Source organism: Strigops habroptila, chromosome 8, assembly GCF_004027225.2.
Source record: "Strigops habroptila isolate Jane chromosome 8, bStrHab1.2.pri, whole genome shotgun sequence".
In the NCBI taxonomy this organism is placed as follows: Eukaryota; Metazoa; Chordata; class Aves; order Psittaciformes; family Psittacidae; genus Strigops; species Strigops habroptila.
Genome location: NC_044284.2, coordinates 39,573,012 through 39,594,642, shown reverse-complemented (window position 1 = coordinate 39,594,642; position 21,631 = coordinate 39,573,012). Strand labels below are relative to the sequence as shown.

The window sequence follows — 21,631 nt, the reverse complement described above, 5'->3', positions numbered from 1 at the left end:
ACACTTGTGAGCTGTTAGTAATTTAAGGAAAAAAACAAAGAACAGCTTTGATGTGGACTTCACTGTGCTTTGTGAGGAGCAAAATAAAGATCACTGTGCTCACATAAACAGGACCAGGGCTCCCTATGAATTTGTGTGAGCTGCAGAAGTGGGATTGAGAGGAAAACTTTCTATCCCAGATGTAGACCTGTGTGAGATTTAGAGGGAGAAACTGCTTAGGTGCCATGACAGGCCATTCCTAGCTTTTCTTTACTGACGTGGACAAGGAGCAAATGCACACCTGTAATTCAAACATTGCATTCTGTTAACAGAAAATAGAGGCATCTCAACTGAGCAGCTTGGCAATTGGTTATTCCTGTAATTAAAAAACAAAAAAACCCCAACAACTCCATATGATTGCATCAAGTATGTAATGCTTCTCTTTGCCAGGTATGGAGATGGTCCTCGGCCCCCCAAAATGGCTCGCTACGACAACGGAGGTGGCTTCAGAGGCTGGGGAGGTTACCCCCATGGCCCTGGCTACAGGGGTAGAGGGTACCATGGCTACAGCTATTCTGGCAGATCCTCAGGAGGAAGAGGATACCAAGGTAGCCCAGGGAGAGGCTACGGAGGTGGGGGTGGCTATCGAGGAGGAGGGTATCGAGGAGCAGGCGGTGGCTATAGAGGAGGCTATGGGGATTCGGGGAGGGGTGGGTGGTAGTTACAGAAGTTCAGAGGAGTCTTTCCACTTCGACTGAAGCGCGTTTCTCTCTCAAATTCCTTTCTTGCCCTTACCAGTCTGTTTGCCATTTCAGTTTCTTAGTACAAGTAGAGCTCTGTAAGATATCCTACCCTTAGGAAATTTACTGCAAGCTGTATGATTTTGTTCTTAATAAAGAGTTTGTTTTAAAGACTTATATGCTATATGTTGAATTTTGTAGTTGGATTTAGATTTTGGAGCTGTTCTGTTGTTAGTTTTGTTTGTAGAAGGTAAAAGGCATTTGAGGAAACCTTTTCAGTGTCTAAAACCATTCTCTGCCAAACAAATAATTACAGAACTTTCGCTCAGTGGGGGTTTTTCTTTGTCATCTAATAAACTGTGCAAATTGGCCTTGCTGCAGTGGTTTTCTGTCTATGCTAGGCAGCACTTAGCCCTTTGCAGCCAGCCACTGCCTGCTGCTCGCTGTGTTACACTTTGCGGCACAGCTGATGAGCTCTTTTGCTGATCCAGATAATGCAGGAACATAGAATTCCTTTTTCAAGACTGATGTGATGCTGCTTGTCTCTGCAGAACCTGAAGTGATCTCAGAAGCATTAACTGTGCCCTTCATCTGAGGCAGTGTTCATTTACATTGCTACTCTGAAATAGTCACGATTCATTCTTCCAAATGCATGTGAAAGAGCAATTCTTTAATGAGAATTCATTGAAATTGCAGCCTGTGAACTCCAGACATTCAAAACTCAGCTGGCTGCCTGGTGCTTGCATAAGTATATTGACACACAGAGGGTAAAAAGCCCTTCAGTGAGGTATGGTTTCCTCTGTACCTCTCAGACGAGCACCTGGGAAATGACTGGAACAGGGGTGGATGACGGGGTACCCGCAGGTACAGATTACTCTTAAGGGTTTTCTGCAGTCAGGCTGGGTTGTGTAAACCAGGTGGGAGAAGTGCTCCAGCTTACGATAAATGTTTGTGTATGAATGGGGTTTTTTTGGCCCAAACTGGTGGGACTCCCTTGCCTCTTTCATCGCACAGCCACAAAACCAGCTGTGCTGGCTTGGGGCAGCAGCAGGCAGGTACTGCCCCTCGCACAGACTGTGCTGCAGCAGCAAAGGAAGGTGACTGTGCACGCAGCTTGGTATGAATCCTGTTGCGTTACCAAGTCTGACGAGATTAACCTCCCCATTAATCCAACTAGAACGCTTATTCAGAAGCAATAATTAGTTGTGCTTACTGGGGCGTGGGAGATGTTGGTATTTGAGTGAAGTTTAAAGCAAGTCCAACATTTTTTGTATTTCTAATGACGAGTTCTTAAAAGCTGGGTAAGGGTGAAGCACTGTTTCTTTAATCAAAACTGCTAAAAGCCAAATGCTACATGAAGCTTAGGTATCCAGCTGTGAATTACAGAGCTATCTTTGATATCATCAAGTGTATCAGTATTCATCTCCAAACTTAAATCTGGGATTAATTTGGAGCATGTATCATCTTCTGCATGGTCTGATGCAGTAAACTCCACAACCCTTTCTGCTGGTGTGGACTTTTCTGCAGATTGAAGAATGGTCACTCTGTGCCACCACTACTGAAAATGTGATTATTTTTCTTTTTCTGTTAGGGAATCAGCAGGGATAGACATTGAAAGATGTGCTGTAGCGTTTGTTACCTGTCCTTTCCACATCTGTATTTATTGCATCCAGACAAAACTAGCTTGCCTTGGCTTGCCCGTCCATTGTGTTATTGCAGTTGTGTTACTAACACGAAACTGGAAACAGGAAGCAGATGTCTAAGGGTTTTAAAGAGAACTATACTTAATAATTTTAGTATCAATCCTACAAGTCTTAAGTATGATCTAACATTTGTTAAAGCTTTCAATTTAGCTGTTACTGGTCTTCAAAAGAAGTCAGTATTTAAACAAGAAGCAGGAGAGGTGGGTGCAAGGTGAGCACAGACCAGAGCTTAAGGAAGGGCTCTACAGCAGCAGGCTGTTCAGCACTGCCTCAGTTTTACATATGCAGAAATAGAACTGGAGATACTGGGAAAAATTCAGATGAACTCTGGCAAGCTGGCCCCCCCTTGGAAAGCAGCTCTGCAGGCATTTCCATGACTGAGTCCTGCTATTTCAGTTAAGGTTTTGTTCTGATCAGGCCTTCATGTGTAGTGGGGTCCTTCACCACAGACTGCTTCCAACTGCATAATTACTATTAGCTTTTCCCTGTTCCTACTGTGAGGAGTTCTAGGAGGTGTAATAGGATACCAGTGATTATCAAGTATTTGTACAATATTCTCTGATACTAGCTAAAAATATTTTTACTGGGGCTACTTCAATATGAAGTCCTAGCTAAAGAAATTCCCGTTTTAGAGGAAAGTTGATGTTTCTTAGGTCTATTTACAAAAATTATTCTGATTTGTAACTGTAAAGCTATCATTTACTGTTACTGGAAAAGGACCCAAAAATGCTATGTTAACATTAATGCTGTACTATGAGGTCTCTCTGGTTCTAGTACTATTGCAGTGATGAATGTTGTAACTCTCTTAAGTTGGATGTGCTTCTTGGGTACAGCTCAACTCCAGAGTCCTATTCATTAACCGAAAGATTAAATCTAATATTATGTTGCTTGTAAGAATTGTTAAAAGAAGTTAATGGGCACTTTAAGGGTACAGCCAGGTGTAATAATGTATGAAATTGTGTCAGGAGTTGCTGCTGGGATGGAGCTTGCAAGGATACCTGCTCCTGAGGACCACTCAGGTCACAGGTTGTGGAGGGGAAGGTGCTGTGGACTGTTTACCATCTACAAGTTACAGCTTAGTTGGTTTTATCTATGTGCTTAGTGTTTCACATATTAAGGACTGTCCAGCATGAAAATACTGCTTAACAATGTTCAGTCCTGTTTTTAATATCTAATGCATCAGGACAAGTTAAGTGGAAAAGCAATAACCCTTGCCTACCCTTCACGTGCCAGAAATGAATAGTGCAGTCTATACAAGGATTGACATGCTAATGAGGAGCTTAAACAGGCTGGGTACAGAAAACTGAAAATTAACCTGAAATGACATGTACATTTTCACTATAAAAACTGAGCTTGCAATGAGTTTACTGTGTCACTAAATTGGTCTGTGCTTTGTTTCAAAAAGCCAGCTCGTCAGAGTGCTCATGTCTCTTGTATAACAAATGTAATTAGCTGAAATTTAAGAGGAAAAAACTACCTGAGCTCCAGTAATCTCACTGTCTGTGATGGTCAGAGGAGCTCCAGTGAGTGCAGATGCTACAATCACCTGGTCAGATTCAGCAGCCACGACACCATCTACTGTTCTGTGCTGGACCGACCTAAGGTGTGTGTTTTATCTTGGGATTTTGATACCACAAAGCTCTCATGAGAGGGTTTGGAAGCAATTATGATTTATTGTGGTTATCTGGTTCCAAGTGGCAAAGGAGAAGAGTGAAAGTAATATTGACAATAGTGTCAAAACCATAATATGAAGGATAACAGTTGGTTACTGGAATTTTTGTCTTGCTTGTATTAAAACCTCTCACATAAATATTAACAATGCTACTAACAAGTTATGAAGTTGCCATTAAACCAACCTTTTATCTTAATTTCTGGCCCCAGTGCTTGCCTGCATGTTTGTATGCACTATGCTGTATTAAACAAAACACGATTGCTGTTCATGCAAACTGACGGCTCAGTTTCAAAAGCCTGGTGAGCAGAACACAAACCACAAAGGCACAGATTGTGTGTCTCCACACAAGAGAGATGAGAAACACAGCACGTTTGCTTTTGTCTTTGAGGTGATACTTAGTCACAGAGGAAATCTGAGAGTCTGCCTTTTGTTGCTTTGTTAGAGTAAATATGCAGAAGATTTGCCTACTCTACACGGTGGTACTTAACCTGCACTTTGCATAACGTACTCGAGGGTAAGAACTGAAAAACATCTCTAGCCGAAGAGAGATTTCCACCAGTGGAGGGGAATTCAGCAGAAAGATGCTATGATCTTTACTTGGAGAAAGTTTAGAGGAAAGCTAAGTGATCAGTTGTGGCATCAACATTAATGGTATTCCATTGATCTCAAGACCACCACCTCCAAGGAGGATGAGTCCTTCTTTTGAAAGGAAATCTTTTCTCTTAAGCAGTTTCTTTATAGGAACAATCTTTCTATGGAGTTATTTAGAAACGTTTGTACTTGATGTGTAGAGCATGTGTTAAAAGTGTGCCCACACTGAATTTGTTCCTGACCAAATTAGCGTTACAATTAGGTAATTTATCTTTTTTTGCCTCCAAATAACAAAGCGGATGAGAATGCTGGCCAGAGGAAAGCTAATGTCACAGAAAACTTTTATCAAGGTGATCGGCTTAGCCTGTGAGATCATGATGCCTTACCTGTCTCTGAAAGCAGAATGATTGAGGTGAACACTTCTAATCTGAATGTGCCTGCTCACCCTGGGCTTTGATGGAAGAAGGATCTGAAAATGGCTGGTAAAAGCACTTTATTGGTGCAGAACTTGTCTGTCAAGAGAGTGTGGCCTTGCTGCATGCCACTTCACTTGCTGCATGCCACTTCACTGACACACACGAGCTCTGAGATTTGCTGGCATTTTCTCTCACCTCATTCCCAATCTCCCTCTGTGCCTGCTCCCTAGCCTCCTGGTGCTTTTCTCCTGATGCTGTCGAGAGCTCTGAAACCTGTTTGGTACTTCCTTGTTCTCAGCAGTAACAGAAAGTTCCTTAAAACAAGCTCAATAAAAACCAGTAGCTTTGCATGTGGCTCTGGTTTTTAAAAGCAGGTTGGGTCCAGAAGGATGAGGAGGTCATTTAAATAAACAAGAGATGCTGCCTTAGTGGTGGTGAAGCACATGCATTTTCAGTGTGTCTGTGTCTGGATAGAAAAGGGGGGCGCTAAAAGACTGAGGTGCAATGAACAGCTTCAGTTGAGCTTTGTTTCTGCTGGGGGGCTTTGCTTTACTGGTCAGGACAAGCCTTCAAGTCGCAGAAGGGCCAGCGTTAGCAGGATGTGTTTCAGTGACCGTTCTCCCCTGGAGGTAATGCGCATTAGAACAGCACACCAGTACTGATGGGCAGCTGAAGGAGCACTTTTGTGTTATTTTCAGGATACTAAAATGTATAAAAAATTGATGCAGATAAACTCAGAACATGATGTCATATTTTGCAAGCTGCGAGACCATATGATGGTGTAGGCATCAACCTGAACATGGAAACATGCACAAGTGAGTACAGACGTTTAGATAATCGGTGCTTGCAGCCTTTAAATCTGCAAGGTGTAAGTTGCTGAGTATGGCTGCAAACTCTACTGATGCTAATTTAATATTAAACCTGCCACCTTATGGGAGTGTTAAATACACTGCCAATATTGATGTCCTTATAAAAAGAAACCCCAATAAATAACACCTTTCAATAGCTATCAGGGAAGAGCCCTGCCTGTTTTAGAGATTCTATGACTATTTAACTTCATGCTGCTTTAAAATGTGTATATTTTATATATACATATGTTTTATGAAACTGATTTTCCACTGAATTGCTGCTATACTGTATTCCAGTTGCACAATATTGTTTTCCCTAGGTCGTAGCTAACAAATTATACTCTGCTGTTCATTTTCACACTGAAAGTTTTTAGTTCTGTTAAAAGCTCTGGGAAACTTACTGTTGCCTATCATTTGCTTAGAACCATTAATCGGGACTGCTTCTGAGCCTATGATTCATAAAGACAGAGGTAAATTATAAGAGAACACAATACTAAGGTCCAGTAATAATGCCTTTAGTTAATGGGGATAAGTTTGCAGCCTGGAAAAATGCCCACATCATATTCACTGTGGCAGCTTTCTAAAGCAACATTCAAATTATCATGTTGCTGAAATGGAGTATCCATAAAAATATCTGTCATTCATACAGGAAAGAGTGAGCACCACTTCTTACATTTGAGTAAACTAAAACCAAACAAACAAAAAAAGCAAAAGTAAGGTTTTGAATTTAAGAGTAATTTTAAAACCTTCTGCCTTGTTCTGTTTCCTGCAGTCAGTTCCTTTTGCAAAGAGTTTTTTGATACCAGGACTGTATTTTGGAATTCCAAGTTTTCCTCCCATGCTGCCATCTGCAATACAGAAAGACTATACTGGAAAACACATGAAGAACTGCTTTTTTCCTAGCTACTGTTTTCATGTACATCTCAACTCCTGCCCTATACCCAGTGTCTGGTGTGTAATTCCTCACTATTCCTCTTACCTTCTACTAACGGGATTAGTCACTCAGCGTAGCCAACTGATTTGTTTTTTTTTTGGGGGGGGGAGGAGAGAAGGTAATGGGAGTAAGAGTTGTCTCAGCTGCATCAGTGCACTTTCCGAGGGAAGAAATTGCAAGAAAAATAAAATTCTCAACTATGGGAAGCAGAAAGAAGAATAATATATTTGGTCATGTAGCTTTGTGCCATCTGTCACTAATAATGTAATAATGGCCCAAATTCTCACCTATGGATGGAGAACACAAAGTTGAAGGTCCAGTCTGGAAAAGTTACATAGTAGGTGGTACCTAGGAGTTTAGGAAAGCTTCCAAGTAAGAAGAAAAGATACCTCAAGTGTTGTTGTTTTAAAAAATTATGTTACTTATTTTAAAGTGTCTTAAAGGATAATTTATATTTCAACTGATTGCTCATTTTTACACTGCACTATGGATAATTCCAGTTCAGGTGGTTTTCCTTTTGTGCTCAGCTGCTCAGACTACCTGCTTGCCACATCCGAATCCTCAAAATAAACCTTAGCTTTGTGAAATGTCAAGGTTCTGGGCTTTGACTCATGTTTGGAAACAAGCGCTGAAGTCTAAACATAGCTCTTGCAGTGTAGCTGCTTTTATGACATTTGTTGGACAAGCTGATACAGATAGGACCAAAACTGCTTTGACAGAGTTTAAGTATCTCGTAACCTGTATCATCGTTTAATGGTGGATTTATTGTAGTTTTAATTCTATGTTTTCTTACATAGGAACTCTGCTTTAATCCGGGCACTGACAAGTGACACTTCTGAAGATGTTTTCTACTTGTCCTCCACTTTTCACCCCTTCGCTCTGCTGGCCTGATCAATTCTGGGATTTGGTGGCAAGAAAGACTTTGAGATTTTAGGCTGATCCAAACTCTGCCTGCTAGGAACTGTATAAGTGTGGCCTGCCGGATGCTCTCACAGCAGTAAACTTTCGTGAGAAGCTCCCAGTGATGTCATATTTTCCAAGGCACCATTATAAACCTTAATTTTTTAAAAATCTTCGAGTGACTCAGAAATCTGGCACTGTTCGAAGTATGAGCTTTGCTGGTGCGATAGTAGCATCTGTAGTAGTAGGAAGGGTAGACTTTGATGTTAGGAATTTTTCTAATCCAAATGAAGATGAATTTAAGGAACCAAGGTGGAAGAAAGAATCCACGATTAGCAGGTGCTGATAAGAGCTCAGAAGTCTGAGGATAACCAAAGACCGTGGATATAAAAGTTGGGATTAAATCACACTGCATTACCTAATACAAGGACACATTACGGTAAAAAACAAAAAAATCTTTATCATACTGTGCCAGGTATCAAATAGAACATTTTGCCCAATATAGTTGTGCCCCACTACCCCTCTGAAAATATAAAATATTTCTGGTGGTGAGTAGTTCTGATGCATAATCACTCAAGTCATAATTAAGGAATTTATATGCTCATTTACATGAGAAGAGATTTTTCTCCCTGACACTGTCAGATTTCCCATGTAATTCCAGACAGATTTAATCCAGTTTCACATTAATTGTGCTTTCTTTATATTCTGTGTGCAATGTGCTAGGCATCTGCATGTTAGCCTGTGGATACGAGGCAACGAAAAATGCAATTTCAAAGTACTTACAAATTGCTAAATAGCCTGGAAAACAAGCCCCAGGCTATTCAACCAAAACCACCTTTTTTTGTTTTTCCCTCACTTAACAGTTTGTACTTTAATCTTTACCTCCAAAATGGTGACAAAAGCACCCTGCTCACCAGGAGTGGTGGAATAATATATTCATCAGTTTTCATACTGGACCAATGTACTTTCAGCTAAAAACTATTAAGACATCATGCTGGAAATGTTAAATATATGTAGTACTGGATTGAATGTAAACATTTGTTTATAGTGAAATGGATTGAATGAGGATGGCAGTAAATCAGTTGTGTGTTCAGTGGATACCATTCAAGTTCTGCATTAAACAAAGCAGACATCTGATTAAAAAATGCAGTTCTTTTACAGATCCCAGATCTGATGAAACATGCTATGGAACTGACTTCAAAGTATGCAAATTCACAGCCTGTAGCTGTCTGCCTATTTGCACTATTCAAACTCATTGAAAATTTCCTGTGCACCTTAGCCCTTGAGCCAATTCTACAAAGTCCAACATGAGTTTCAGAGACACATGAAGGAAGGTAATGAATGGGCAGTCGTCCATCCCAGGAGCTGCTGCCTTAGGAGGAGGCTCAAAAGTAGCATGTAGTCATGCCTGACTTCTGCAGTGTGTTAGAGCAGCTGCACAGGCACCCATTTTTAATTTCTAAGTAATTTAAAAATCTTAATCTCATTTAATGTAGCCTATGTAAGTGTGAATCTACGCACATACCCTCTGGAGATGCAGTATAGTCCTGCAGCTGCTGATTCATTAGCACAGACCAATCTTCCACCAAACCGTAACCAAGACAAGGCTGCTAGAGATTTAAATTTTGCCTATTTAGTAGCCCTACAGAAAAGGGCAACATCAGGTGGTTTACTTTTTTATAATAATGCATCTGCAAGTGTTATAAGCATCAGGAACAAAACATACAGATTTGGTAATTTACAACCATGTCACTGTTACCAAAAAGCAATTTTTGAAAGATAACAAGCATCAAACATACCTTGAAATAGGTTTTGGTTGCTTTGTTTTTTTGTTTATTTTTTTAATTTCTATTTTCCCCACTAAATTTTCAGGTAGCAAATGACCCAGAAGTGTTGCCGGAGATGTAGGTCCTCTGCGCCTTCAGTAGTTCAGAGAGCCTTCCTAGTTCACTTCTTCCAGTATTCAACAGCTTCTCCAGCTGCCGGTTCTTCTTTAACATTACTTTGATAACGAATCAATTCCAAACACAACATTTTATATGTTTCCAGGTGTTTTTTTAAATGATGACCTGTGGCAGCACGAATAGTCCCTCAACCAGAGCTGACTCTTTCTCACAACTTTCATCATCATCCCAGCCTCTCCAAATGATGTCACTGAGGAATGTAAGGGATATCTTCACGTTATGGTATGTAAGTGGATACAGCAGCAATAGAGAGCGGGAAAAAGTTGTCTCCTTTTTTTTTTTTTTTATTAACCTGTAAGATTTTACATTTTTAAAATGTAAAAGCTTGCAAGTAACTTTCCTAATGTGGAGAGACTGTAAAAATTACAAATAGATGAGATAAAATTGTGGCATAACTATAATTTATTGGGGAAGGAGAAGAGTAGGAAGCATTCTAGGACAATAAAACTTCTGTTCTTCCGCAGAATATAATCAGTAGCATACAAAATAAGAAAAACTCTCTTAAAGACAAGAATTTGGGATCAGTAGCATTGTTGGGTGTTTCAAATGCATTTCCCAAATACATCCCTGCAGAGAGATAAGGCTGAAGGAAATGAGAACATGTAAACATATTGCAAAAACAACCATGGAAGCAGAAGGAAAGGGCTACTAAACTAATAATGTGAAAATCAACAACAAAACCAGCTTGGTTCTGGTCTTAGGAGAAGCCAAATTAGATTTCTAGTACGTCCCTGACTGCGAAACAACGTTAGGCTTTTAGATATTGATCATCTTTTGGAATGCCACCATGCTTATAAACAAACAAACAATCAAAGCCAAAAAGCCCTAGAGCTTGCACAGATTTATGCAGGAAAGGCAGAATGTGTATTTTAAGGCAAAGGTTTTAAAGTGTTGTAAGTCTTGAGACCCATCTCATTTGAACAACCAGTCTCAAACTAGATAGAACAAACACAAAACCAGTTTTGCTAATTCTCTATTTTGTAACCTGAATCTCGAAGAGCCAGGAGAGAGCTTTGAACTGCTTGCTCATGTACGTACCATACACACATCCAAACTACTTGGATCAGCTGGGACAACAGATGAGCAGTAGCACTGGTGTTTACTGTGTGACCTTTTACAGCTGCCATAAAATGGTTCATCCTCCTCCCTTAGGGCTAATGCAGACATTTGGTTTGGCTAATGGAGCTGGCAGGCTGCTTGCAGGACTAGCCAGAGACGCAGCAATGCTTCTGAAACACAGTTTGGCTTCACTTATCATTTGGGCAAGGCAGCAGGCTGCCACAAGAGAAAAGACAGACAAGAGGGGTTAAAGAAAAATTACACTTTTGTCTGTAGAGGCCAGTTTTTCTGATGCACTTGGGTAGAAGAGGTGCACTTGTATTAGCCATGCAGAAGCCAGGTGGCTGTGCTACGCTGGTAAAGAAGATGAGCAAGGGTGATGAAATAACAGATGGCTTAAGCCATGCTGACCAAAAAGAACAGACTGAAAATAGACACCAGTGGGTCAGGATCTTCATCCTGCACCAATCCTTCCCACAGTGGAGAGAAAAAGTGCCTGTTGAAGAGCTTGCCAAGGAACTTCCAACCTTTTTAGCCCAGGATAAGAAATGGAGAAGCCATTAGCCTTGGGAGTACCTCTGATGCAGCAGTTATCACAAAAGTTTGCTTCCAAAGATCTTTTCTTGTTTTTCACAAAAGCGCCTATGTGCATGTGATTACAGTGGTAATGGTTCACAAAGCATCTGTAGGAGGATGTGTATATTAGGCAGAAATTGAAGGTGCAACACACACTGATCTTGGTTTTATGTAAATTAGGATAAATCAAGCAGAAAGATGTTGCTCTGCATATGTGAATGACTGCTAAAAAAAGGATCACCATCATCAGTCAGTGGGAGACTCAGAGCTAGACTCCAGCTTTAATATCAGTTTGTTCCCAAAGCTCATAGTAAACAGCCCCTGAAACAGCAACAACCATCTCACTAATGTTAAATCTATTAATAAAGCTGAAAGAGGCAATCTTATGTTGGATGAAACGCAAGCAGTTACGGCATTTGTCTGGGAGATGGTCCTGTGTGCTCACTCTTGGCAATAACACAATAATCTAATATCCTGAAGACTATTTACACATATGATACTTTTAATACTATTAACAAGAAGGACTTCAACAGATAGGAAACCCACAGTGCAAATGAATATTGCATTCTCTGCTGAGAACCACACATTCAGTAGGTTCCTCTAATCACATGCTCATACAGCAATCGTTAAGGATCTTTGCAATTTTTAAAGTAGGCTATAATATATGAAGTGAGAAAAACAAAATAAAACCATTAGAAGAAAATTCTGCTTAGGAATTACAGACTGCCATTGTTAATCTTTATTCTAAGGGGGAAGCACCAAAAATGAAGCAAAACAAATCAACATTGAATGGGAAAGCTTTTTCATGTTTGCAGACTCTTGAGGGCTTCAGATTAAGATTTCTCTTTCTTCCCTCATTCAGGATCAAGTCCAAGACTGAATTTTTAAAAACCCAGAAAGAGTTTTGTCTTTTAGTGTTCCAAATTGCATTTACTTGATGAAGTCTTAAAACAATTCAGTGTTTATATTTTTTCCCAAAGAAAAATATCTGGGATTCAAACTGATTGCTTTTGGAAGTGTCACTTTAAATTTATCACTGGGAACAAAGACAATGTTGCAACAACCTTCTCTCCCTGAGTGGTTCTCAATCACAAGAGTCATCAGGATCCATACAAATGTTGCCTACCTGACATTTTTGACCAAAAAGATGTTTTAACATGTCCTGTCAGTTTTTGAGATAAATTGCTATAGCCTTACTGAGAACAGTAAAGGAAGAAGGAACAACGCCTCTGGAAGTAACAAGAATAAGGTGAGAGGAGGACAAAGAGCTTGAGCAAGGAGACCACCTACCAGAGATTTCTCTAGAGCCAAGGATGGGCAACTAGAAGCTGATAAACATTTCTGTGCAAGGTCAGCTCAGCCAAGACAAGCTTCTTAGCAACGTGACATGGATTTACTCAAAATAAATGTTCAGTCTTAGTGCATTTTGGATTCAAGTTTCAACTTCCAACGCCTGGGCAATTCAAATCCAACATCACTCTGTCCCTCTTCAGGCCAGGCTTCCAGCAACATCATAGAAAGCTCCAGTTCCTCCAGAACATTACCAACCAGTTCTCTTGGTATATTTTCAAAATGAGAGGAAAATGGTTCAGCAAAAGATACGGAGGCTTTGAGCTGACATCATGAACTCTGAGGTGGTTTGCAAGTAACCCAAGTTAGACAAAAGGCTACTTTTGTCAGTACCTCTTTATGTTAGCATCATCATACACACAAAGAATTAGAGATACAGACGTAGCTATATGATCTTGTGATTCAGCTGACAAAGCTACTTAAATAAATGGCCTATAGTATTAAACTAAAAATTGGTATTTGTCAGAACACAGGAATATTCTGCCGGAAAGAATTACAGGCAGAATATTTTTGAATGTATGTGCAATATACTTTAAAAATAATGGTTACATCAGGTAGCTATAGTAACCAACATCTACAAGTGAGCAACAGAAGCTTCTTTAAGCTGTCCCAAATGCTGGTTTATGAATTTACAATTTAAAGAATGGTTCCTTTCCTCATTGCCTGTGACTCATATATTCAAAGTTGTTTAAGCAAGGCAAATAGCTTACTTGGCTTTCCCACACTATATAAGTTACTTTGAGTTTCTTCAAGATTCGATGGAGCCTTTGTTTTCAGACTGAAACTTTCCAAGCTCAGCCTCGTTAAAGGTGACTTTCAAACTCTGAGTGGAGACTCTCCAAAAGAGACAGGGAGTGGAGGAGCAGTTACTGTAAATTTAAATATGGACTCAGGTCTGGTTTGTTTTGTTCCAAGTAAATTATCTCTGTCAGGAAAGCATGTTTAGATAGTTTAGATAGATCTGCGCAGATCTGACTATGTAAAAAGCTATCTCAGAAAAGGACTTCAAAATAATTGTAAATAAATAAGGGAACAAAAAAGATGTGAACACATGGTGGCTGCAAAGATGTGTATAAAAACATTTGTATTATTTCTGCATATGCTAATGGAAAGATTACTTCTAAAATGTACCCAATTCTCACATCCAGCATTTTTACAGTGTTAAAAATTTGGAGAGAGTTCAAAGTGATCACAAACTATCCAAAGCCAAAAATAGGTCTAATGAAAAGACTTCAGCCTAGCTAGCTTATCCAAGAGAAGGCTGGGAACTTAATCTTGAGCTGAAAGTGTTTACATAACAGAAGTCTTAAAAGAGAACATTAGTTGTCTTTCGAAGAAAAAAAATCTATAATCACCACACACTGTGCTTAGTAATGCTCATTTTATCCCACGGACAAATAAGTTCCTTCATTGAGAGAGACCCTTGGCAAAATTCTGTTACATTACACTATATAGGTCCTTGGCCTACTGAGTTTTCATGTATCGTCAGCATGCGTACCATCATGGATAGCACCAAGGACACACAAGATAGATAGCCAGTTGTTTTCTTTCATCTTCCGATTTTCCAAAAGGTATTGCGATTCCAAAAAGTCCATTGCATCGCTGGCATCCTCTGCCTACAGCCTATCTTCTGCTGCTCTGCTGTTGTATTAACCAGGTGGCATCTCACTATTTAAGACACAAAGGTTACTATTTAAGTAGAAAGATGGTTCTGCCTCTTAGTGGCTCTGGGACTGCACATACCTAACAAAGGTGCTTGTTCCATGCCATCCCTGGTAATCTTTTTCAAACTAGCCATTTACTGGAGAATTCCAAATCCACAAGCTTGAGGATATGTGAAAAATGCAGGAAGTTATGGTGTACAGCTACAGAAACTGTAACATGCTTGGTAGAGTCTTGATGGTACTATACAGTGCCATGGTTTGAAGGAACATTACTGTTCAGGCTGTGACAAAAACAAAAGAGACAACTGGCTATCTGTCATTGTTGTGAAGACTGGAAATCTTTCTTGCCAGTTCTGGACAGCACTAAGCACAGCACTGTCTTTGAGACAACCCATCTATCAGCTCATCTATTTTTTCCTTTTCTAAGTTTCATTTCTACAGCCCATACCGGGTTTCCTCAAGATATCATCTGTTATCAGTACACTTAATCAAGTTTTTTCTTTTTATTACAACCCTATTAAAATTGTTTTGTAATGTCTCAGGATAAACCTGTATGTGGTTTATCTACCAAAGAACATCAAATTTGTCTGGTTTTGTTGATCACACAAATCAGTTTATAGAGAATTGGTGAGTCCCTAAATGTCCCAAATATATAGTAGAAAAAACTAATGGCATGTTAATGTCCTAACAATGAGTATGAAATGTTTTTTTCAGTGTCCTTCCAGTCATGCAGGACTGGAGGAGGCATCTGTACTGAGCACAACTGCAAGCACCTCTTGCTTTCTGCCACCAGGTCTGTTCCTCACCCTTTCACGTTTTAGCTCCCCTGAAGCAGGAATCCAAGAGAAGCCTGCAAAATTATGTCATGTAATTCACAGCGGGATGAACAATTGCTTCATTGAACTAACTTCTGTTTATACTCTGGAACCTGAATAACTTGGCAATCCAGACCGCAGGATGCGAGAACACCACACTGGGAGAACATCTGCCATCCCAACTGCGACCTGGAAGGAAACGTGACCATGAGTACTTGGGTTCAGTATGAGAAAAATGCTAACTGTCTGTTGTACACTTCAGGGGACTAATGAAGTTATGTGTCATCTGTTTGTGCAGCGTTATTAATTCTTTTTTTTTCTTTCTGTTTGGAAAGCCAGATGTTGCTAAACCGGGGCCTGGCCATGTGGCTTCCAGTCAGTGAACAGTTGTTACTGCCTCTTGTCCTGGGAGAACTGTCCTTATTAGAACTGTGGGCACCTGTATTTGTCCACAGCTGAGCTGGAGATGAGGTGAATATGAGTAAAAGCTTTCAAGCCTGACTTCTTCTACAGGTTAACAAACCAGGGAAGTCTCCTACAGCTTGGCTCCTTTGGGACTCACAGCCTCACATCTAGGCAGTGCAAGGTATGACTAGAAGACACAAACACAAGGTGGAGCAAAAAAACCCCAAAACCCAACTTTCAATATTTTCCCCAATTAAGGTGAGCCGAAAAGAATTCTTGCTTATCTGCAAGGTTACCACACTTTCAGGTACTGTGTGGGGAATTGCATTTATGTTTGTGTAAATGAATCGGAAGGGAGTACCCTGGAGGGATACCTGTCTGGCAAAAGTCATTAAATCCAACTCACTCATTATGCAGGCAACTTCCTTGTGAGAGGAAACATATTGTAAGAGGAAGATGTGGTTCAGCAAAATTAAAGAGAAGCTGAATATGTTTGTGGGCTCGTAAAGCCCTCAAACAAGGATATAAAAATAACAAAAATAGTATCTGGTGGTGTCTGATAAATCAATAGCATCCTTCCCTACTGAGTTCTTATTTTAATACATTTTTAAATCTCCTCCTTAGGTAGCTTGCTAATAGTACTTCAAAAAGCAAAAAAAAGGATACATTTAGCAGGAAACAGTCTATTTATAAGGCATTTTAGACATTTTTCCATTGTTATGGTATCCACTGATGAGTTTAAAAATGTCATTTCCTTCCCTAACAATCTTAATTTTTCTCTTTGCTTTGATAATCCATAAGTAGCAGTGTGTTTACAGCATTTTACATGCTTCAAAGTAGGAGGATAAATTCTCTTATTATTAAAAAAAATATGGACTCAGAAGGAAGTGAGAATTCAGTTGCTCCCAATAAATGAGGTTCCATCACTCTGCTTTATGGATCAAGATTAATTTCTAGTCCCTGCAAAACTGAGGTATCTTCCAGTCCTGCGATACCTATGGACAACAGAACAACCAGAGAATGATCTTGCCCATTTATATTCTTCCCAGTTCCTCTTATGACTGCAAGATCAATGGTGATGCTGGTAGGAAGGTCAAACCACTAGACCATGTCATCTTTTCTGCTAAAACAAAATTAGCATTCCTTATTTTACTGTAAAGAAAGCTGGCAGCATTGTCAAACGTAGTGTTTTCAACCTTGACTTTCTGCTTAAGTTTGCAAAACTGGCTTCCCCCCCTCCCCCCGAAACTGCACGGTGGTCCATGTCTCATTATCCTTATGGTTCTTGAGGTTTTATGTTCATTTTCAGCCAAGAGTGATTTACATCAAACAAAAATGTTAGGGAATACTACAGTGTGCAATTAATATCAAAGCCGCTGTATGTATTTCAGGGTGACGCTCTGTTCTATCTGAACAGTAGATCAAGAGATTTACCTTAGATAGGGGAATGGTCTTCATCTTCAACCGAAAAAATAAGCTTTTAGTATTCTTGTAAATATCTACCCAAAGATAGCTGAGTTACAAACCTGGGAAAATTCTAGTTCATGTATGCATTGTAGCTTTGCAGAGACTTTGTAAAGCTGTATTTTGAGAAGATTCTGTTCATTCCAAGTATTTATTTTTTTTCTTTTTGACTACAGGGACTGAACAGATTTTCCCTGAATTGTTTCTTTTGTCTATTTAGTCTTCGGTGGAAGTGGTGCTTTGAGTACAGAGAATGTCTTTTCTGTCCTCTCAACTGGTCATTGTCTGACTATCAACAGACACAGGCAATGCTCAGGAGAATATAGTGAGCTGGGGGATACTAAGACTAGAGATGGGGCATGCTGACAGATGGCCAAGAACAGGCATAAGTATGTATCCCAAAGGCAGCTTCTTGTAGCTCATCACCATTCACTGTATGCTCCATATCATGCAATGGGGAAGCAGCTCTGTGTCAACTCAGTTCCATGTGGGAGCAGAGACAAGTTGCTGAGGAGCTTTAGGGAGAGGAACAAGCTGTTGAGGGAGATCAGTGAATCTCCAGATCCCAAAACTGCATGCTGGTGTTGCCATCCTCTAGCTGGGCATCCAGGTTTAACTCTTCTGGCTTAACAACAAATGAAACTGCAGCTTGCTCGTCAAAACAAACTATTTATTTAGCAGGAGAAACATGAGCTCTGCTCATCCAAAATACTAACCTTCTCAATTGACTGTCATAGAATCATGAAATTATAGAATAGTTTGTGTTGAAAGGGACCTTTAAAGGTTACCCAGTCCATCCCCTCTGTAATGAGTAGGGACATCTTCAACTAGATGAGGTTGCGCAGAGCCCCATCCAATCTGACCTTGAATGTTTCCTTGACTATCGCCTCCATTAGATTGTTGATCTGACCTTGGCTGATTTGGAATCATGTATTTCCATGTGATGAGGGTTTCCTTCTTGAAGCAATCCAAGTGGATTCGAGTCTGCTAGAAGTTTTGGCCACAGCTTTTTAAACAACCCCACCCTGCTTGGTGAGGCTTAGTATCCCTTTTGATTTCTTTCCTGTTATTTTCTGCATCTAACCTGAATAGTTTGTATTGTTATGGCTAGAAATGCCTAAAATACGGCTAGCAATATATAGCAATCAAACTGTAGAGCAGAAGGAAATCATTAGTTCCCTCTTTTATGCATGACCATACACAAATGCTACCTACATCTCCAAATTACACATAAATTTTTCTGCAAGTATTAAAGCATGAGTCCAATGGCTAAAAAAGACCTTAGGCTAAAAGCGTACAGCATAGAAAGCATTACAGGGTTTTCAGGAAAAAGAAAAATCTAAAAGAAGATGGAGTTTCTTAGAGACTGTTTTCTTGTTTTGTTGAGTTTTGAAAAGCAACAGAAAGTTCATAAAGCTATGCTTAAAGAATATCAAACTTACAAAGGTGAGCTCTTAAAACGAGGGAGGCACTGCACTTAAGATTGCTTTTAATGGCCATCTTGTACAAAGAAAAGCAGGGTTTTACAAATGATAAAAGAGCAACACAATTTACTATCGATAAAAAAATGATCATGGCAAGACTGATTGGCAGACTGTGTTATGAAAAAAGATGTTGTGACCGTAAACAAGAGTTAAGAACTAACTGGGAATAAAAATTCTGCCCTGTTAGGACTGTTGAAAAGAAGTTACCCAACTTTCTGTTAAAAACAATCTTGGGAATTCTGCTGTAAGGTCAGGAAGGATACTTGTTAAACTCCATTGTGGTCACACAGGTCAACACCCTTCATGGTGAAATACCCATAACCACCCCCAACACATGTACTGCTTTCTGGGATGGCATTTTATCAGGCTCGGAAGATAGTTTTACTAGGAATGTCTTACAGTTAGTGTAAACAGCCCCAGCTCACACATGCGAAGGATTTGCATAGCTATGCAAGTTAGTAAAGAACAGGACTCAGACACTATCCAAATGGATCTGGGTAAGGAAGTCCTGCTCTTTACAGAGAACTTCATCAGTGCATCAAAAACCTAAATATTGCTGGAATTTTTTGGTGGCAGAGCATCCATCAGTGGACCCTGTAGTGCAAGGATGAAGGTGGCACTGAGCCTGAGACTATTCTCAGCGAATTTAGTGTCTCTATACTAGAGATGTAATACCATACAAAAATAAATTTAATCCATTCCTCTGCGCAGTGCGCTGCTGGTGTGCTGATTTGGAATGCAAGTGCTAGAAGGGGAGAAGTGCTGAAGAACGTCTCAACTCCAAGCAGCCCACTGGATGCTGAATGTGCACATCCATGGGTGTCCCTTTCCCAATTCCCCCCTCAGTGAGCTTTTCAAAGGCAGCTGTTCATGGTGATACTGGCCAGGTGAGTGGAGGTTTTGGAGCTGGGAAGGAAGTATAGTTAGGGCTGGCTTGGGTCCTTCTGATGTTACTGCCACAGCCTAAGGTAGGCTGCAAGATGTGGTTACTTAAATCCAGCACAGGACTACACCGCAGAACAAAAAGAGGGAGTAAAGATAAAAGATAAAATCTTATCTGTCAGGAATAAAAGATTAATTCATTTCATATACACCACCAGACACCCATTAACCAAAATGTTTTTTGGTTAAAAGGATGGGCTGTGTTTAAATCCACAACAGATAGATGAAAAGCTGCATAGTCCTTTCATGTTTTATTGTTGTTTTTGCATATTTCTTCCCAACATTACAGTATTAAGGAGATAAAATAAGGATACATCCCAGACCCAGAAAAGAGATAAAATAATCAGCTTATGTCTTCTATTTCTCCTGAGTTTGCAGAAACTTGTAAGAGGCAGATTACCTCTAATGAACAGCTTCAGAGATACTTTTTTGTTCACCTACCCGTAGTTGCTGTACAGAATTATCCAGGATAATCTGCAAAAGAGCGACTAAGAAAGTAAAACTTAAATAAACCATTTCATGAAATTTCTGAGCAGTTTTCCTTAGTGTATGCACTCAAATTTGTCCATGAACAAATGCTGATGCTAAATCAGTATGGGAAGACTGAAAAGTAAAGCGCTTGCTGCCCCGTGATGCTTACTAAAAGCATTCTGGATCTTATGAACCCCAAATGGGTGTCTTGGCACATAGGTGGTTAGTGCTTGGTTTGATCTGCTGTAGAAGGACAGAGACTATCTGTGCTCTTAATTTGTTATTTCAAATTGCTTGTCGGTGCTCACCACATTGTTGCCTTTTTTTTTTCTTTCTTTTCTTATTTCTTTTTTTTTTTTTTTTTTGCCAAAAGGAAAGAAAATACCTATTTTCTTTTTTTCTAGAAGAGGTCTATTCGAAAAGCAAGACTGCCAGCCTTGGAAGTCCTGGCCTTCCAAAAGCTGACAGGATTTCCTGTAAGTATTGCTTTTATAAAGGCTATTTCCTCTCAGTTTTTATGTTGCTTTTCCTGTTTGCATTTCTTCTCTTTGTTCTTACTCTCTCCAACCTTGTTCTCATTCATTTAATTTGATCTATGTTCTTCAAAAAAGAATGGAAGTAATAATGTGCTGATTTCTACCGTTAACTTTAGGTATTTAAGTTCTTCCTTGACCATGTCTTTATTAAAGCAAATTTTCTCGAGACTTGGTATCAGTTTGGGGCAGTGCTTGAAGACTTGCACCTGCTCTGGAAGCAGCAGCCATGTAATTTTTATATTGTTGCTTCATTATTACTCTGCTGTCTAAGCCCAGCACAGGCACGAACCTTATCCACAAATATTATTCTTATTTTACAGATGGTTAACTGAAAGTTTTGTTGTTGTGCCCATCCTATCTATCAATCAATCTTTCCTATCTTTCAGGCCACTTCTGCTGCTCAGATGACTCACTTCACTTTGTGGGAGTTTACAGTCATAAGAATTTATTGACCAAGGTATTTTTACTGTTATTCAGCCATGTGAGCATTGCAAAGTTAGAGAAGTTACTTGGGATCTGTGCTTTTAAGACAACGTTATTTTACCTGAGGATGCTTTTTTTCTGTGTTGGTAAGGAAATGGCTTTGTGGGGAACATAGTGCAGTGCTTCGATAAAGTATTTCAGCAGGTAAGACATTAAAAGGAAAGCACAAGTCATGTATTTATAGGGATATGAGATTTAATTCTGTTTTTAGTTAGATGAGTATAGGTTTACCGAATTAAATATAACTGCATCTCTCGAGCTGAGTACTATACGTATGTATGTCAAAGATGAAACCATAGTTAAGAGTATAAAGTAGATTTTGATAGCAAATATCAAATAGCAGATATCTCTTTATCAGGATTTCTTTGTTATAATCAGTAATCTGGAAGTGACAGGGTGGACTTCACATAAATTGTTGAGGATGTGCATCTGTACTTTAAAATACTGGAAAATGATTAGTTAAAAAAATCAAGCAAATTATTGTTTTTAGGTACTAAAACTGAGTATCTTTAAACCCAAGAATTTTGCATTAAGCTGAATATTTTTTCATTATCCACGGGAACCTCCCACACATGGACAGACAATCCCTTTGCTCCACTGAGTGGGATTTGTGGCAGTAACCTCTGACCCTGTTC

At 39.6% G+C, this 21,631-nt stretch overlaps 2 protein-coding genes across 6 annotated transcripts in view; one reads left to right on the top strand and one right to left on the bottom strand.

The window, feature by feature from the left end:
- Positions 1 to 5,595, top strand: part of DHX9 (DExH-box helicase 9) — a 32,007-nt gene extending 26,412 nt beyond the window's left edge. For 4 of the 5 annotated variants that reach the window (XM_030496251.1, XM_030496250.1, XM_030496253.1 and 1 more), the window contains one exon: positions 430 to 2,279. In XM_030496251.1, coding sequence (XP_030352111.1) covers positions 430 to 700 — 271 coding nt within the window. In that variant the 3' untranslated portion in view covers positions 701 to 2,279. Of the gene's footprint in view, positions 1 to 429 lie in introns of all 5 variants that reach the window. The other variant, XM_030496249.1, reaches the window with a different exon arrangement.
- SHCBP1L (SHC binding and spindle associated 1 like) lies at positions 2,056 to 14,327 on the bottom strand. The gene is given in 11 exon segments (XM_030496227.1): positions 2,056 to 2,240; positions 3,126 to 3,130; positions 3,175 to 3,227; positions 3,229 to 3,270; positions 3,900 to 4,033; positions 4,036 to 4,089; positions 6,488 to 6,588; positions 8,423 to 8,467; positions 9,735 to 9,852; positions 12,834 to 13,067; positions 14,231 to 14,327. Coding segments are annotated over 11 exon segments (1,068 nt in total).
- Positions 14,328 to 21,631: the final 7,304 nt, after the last annotated feature.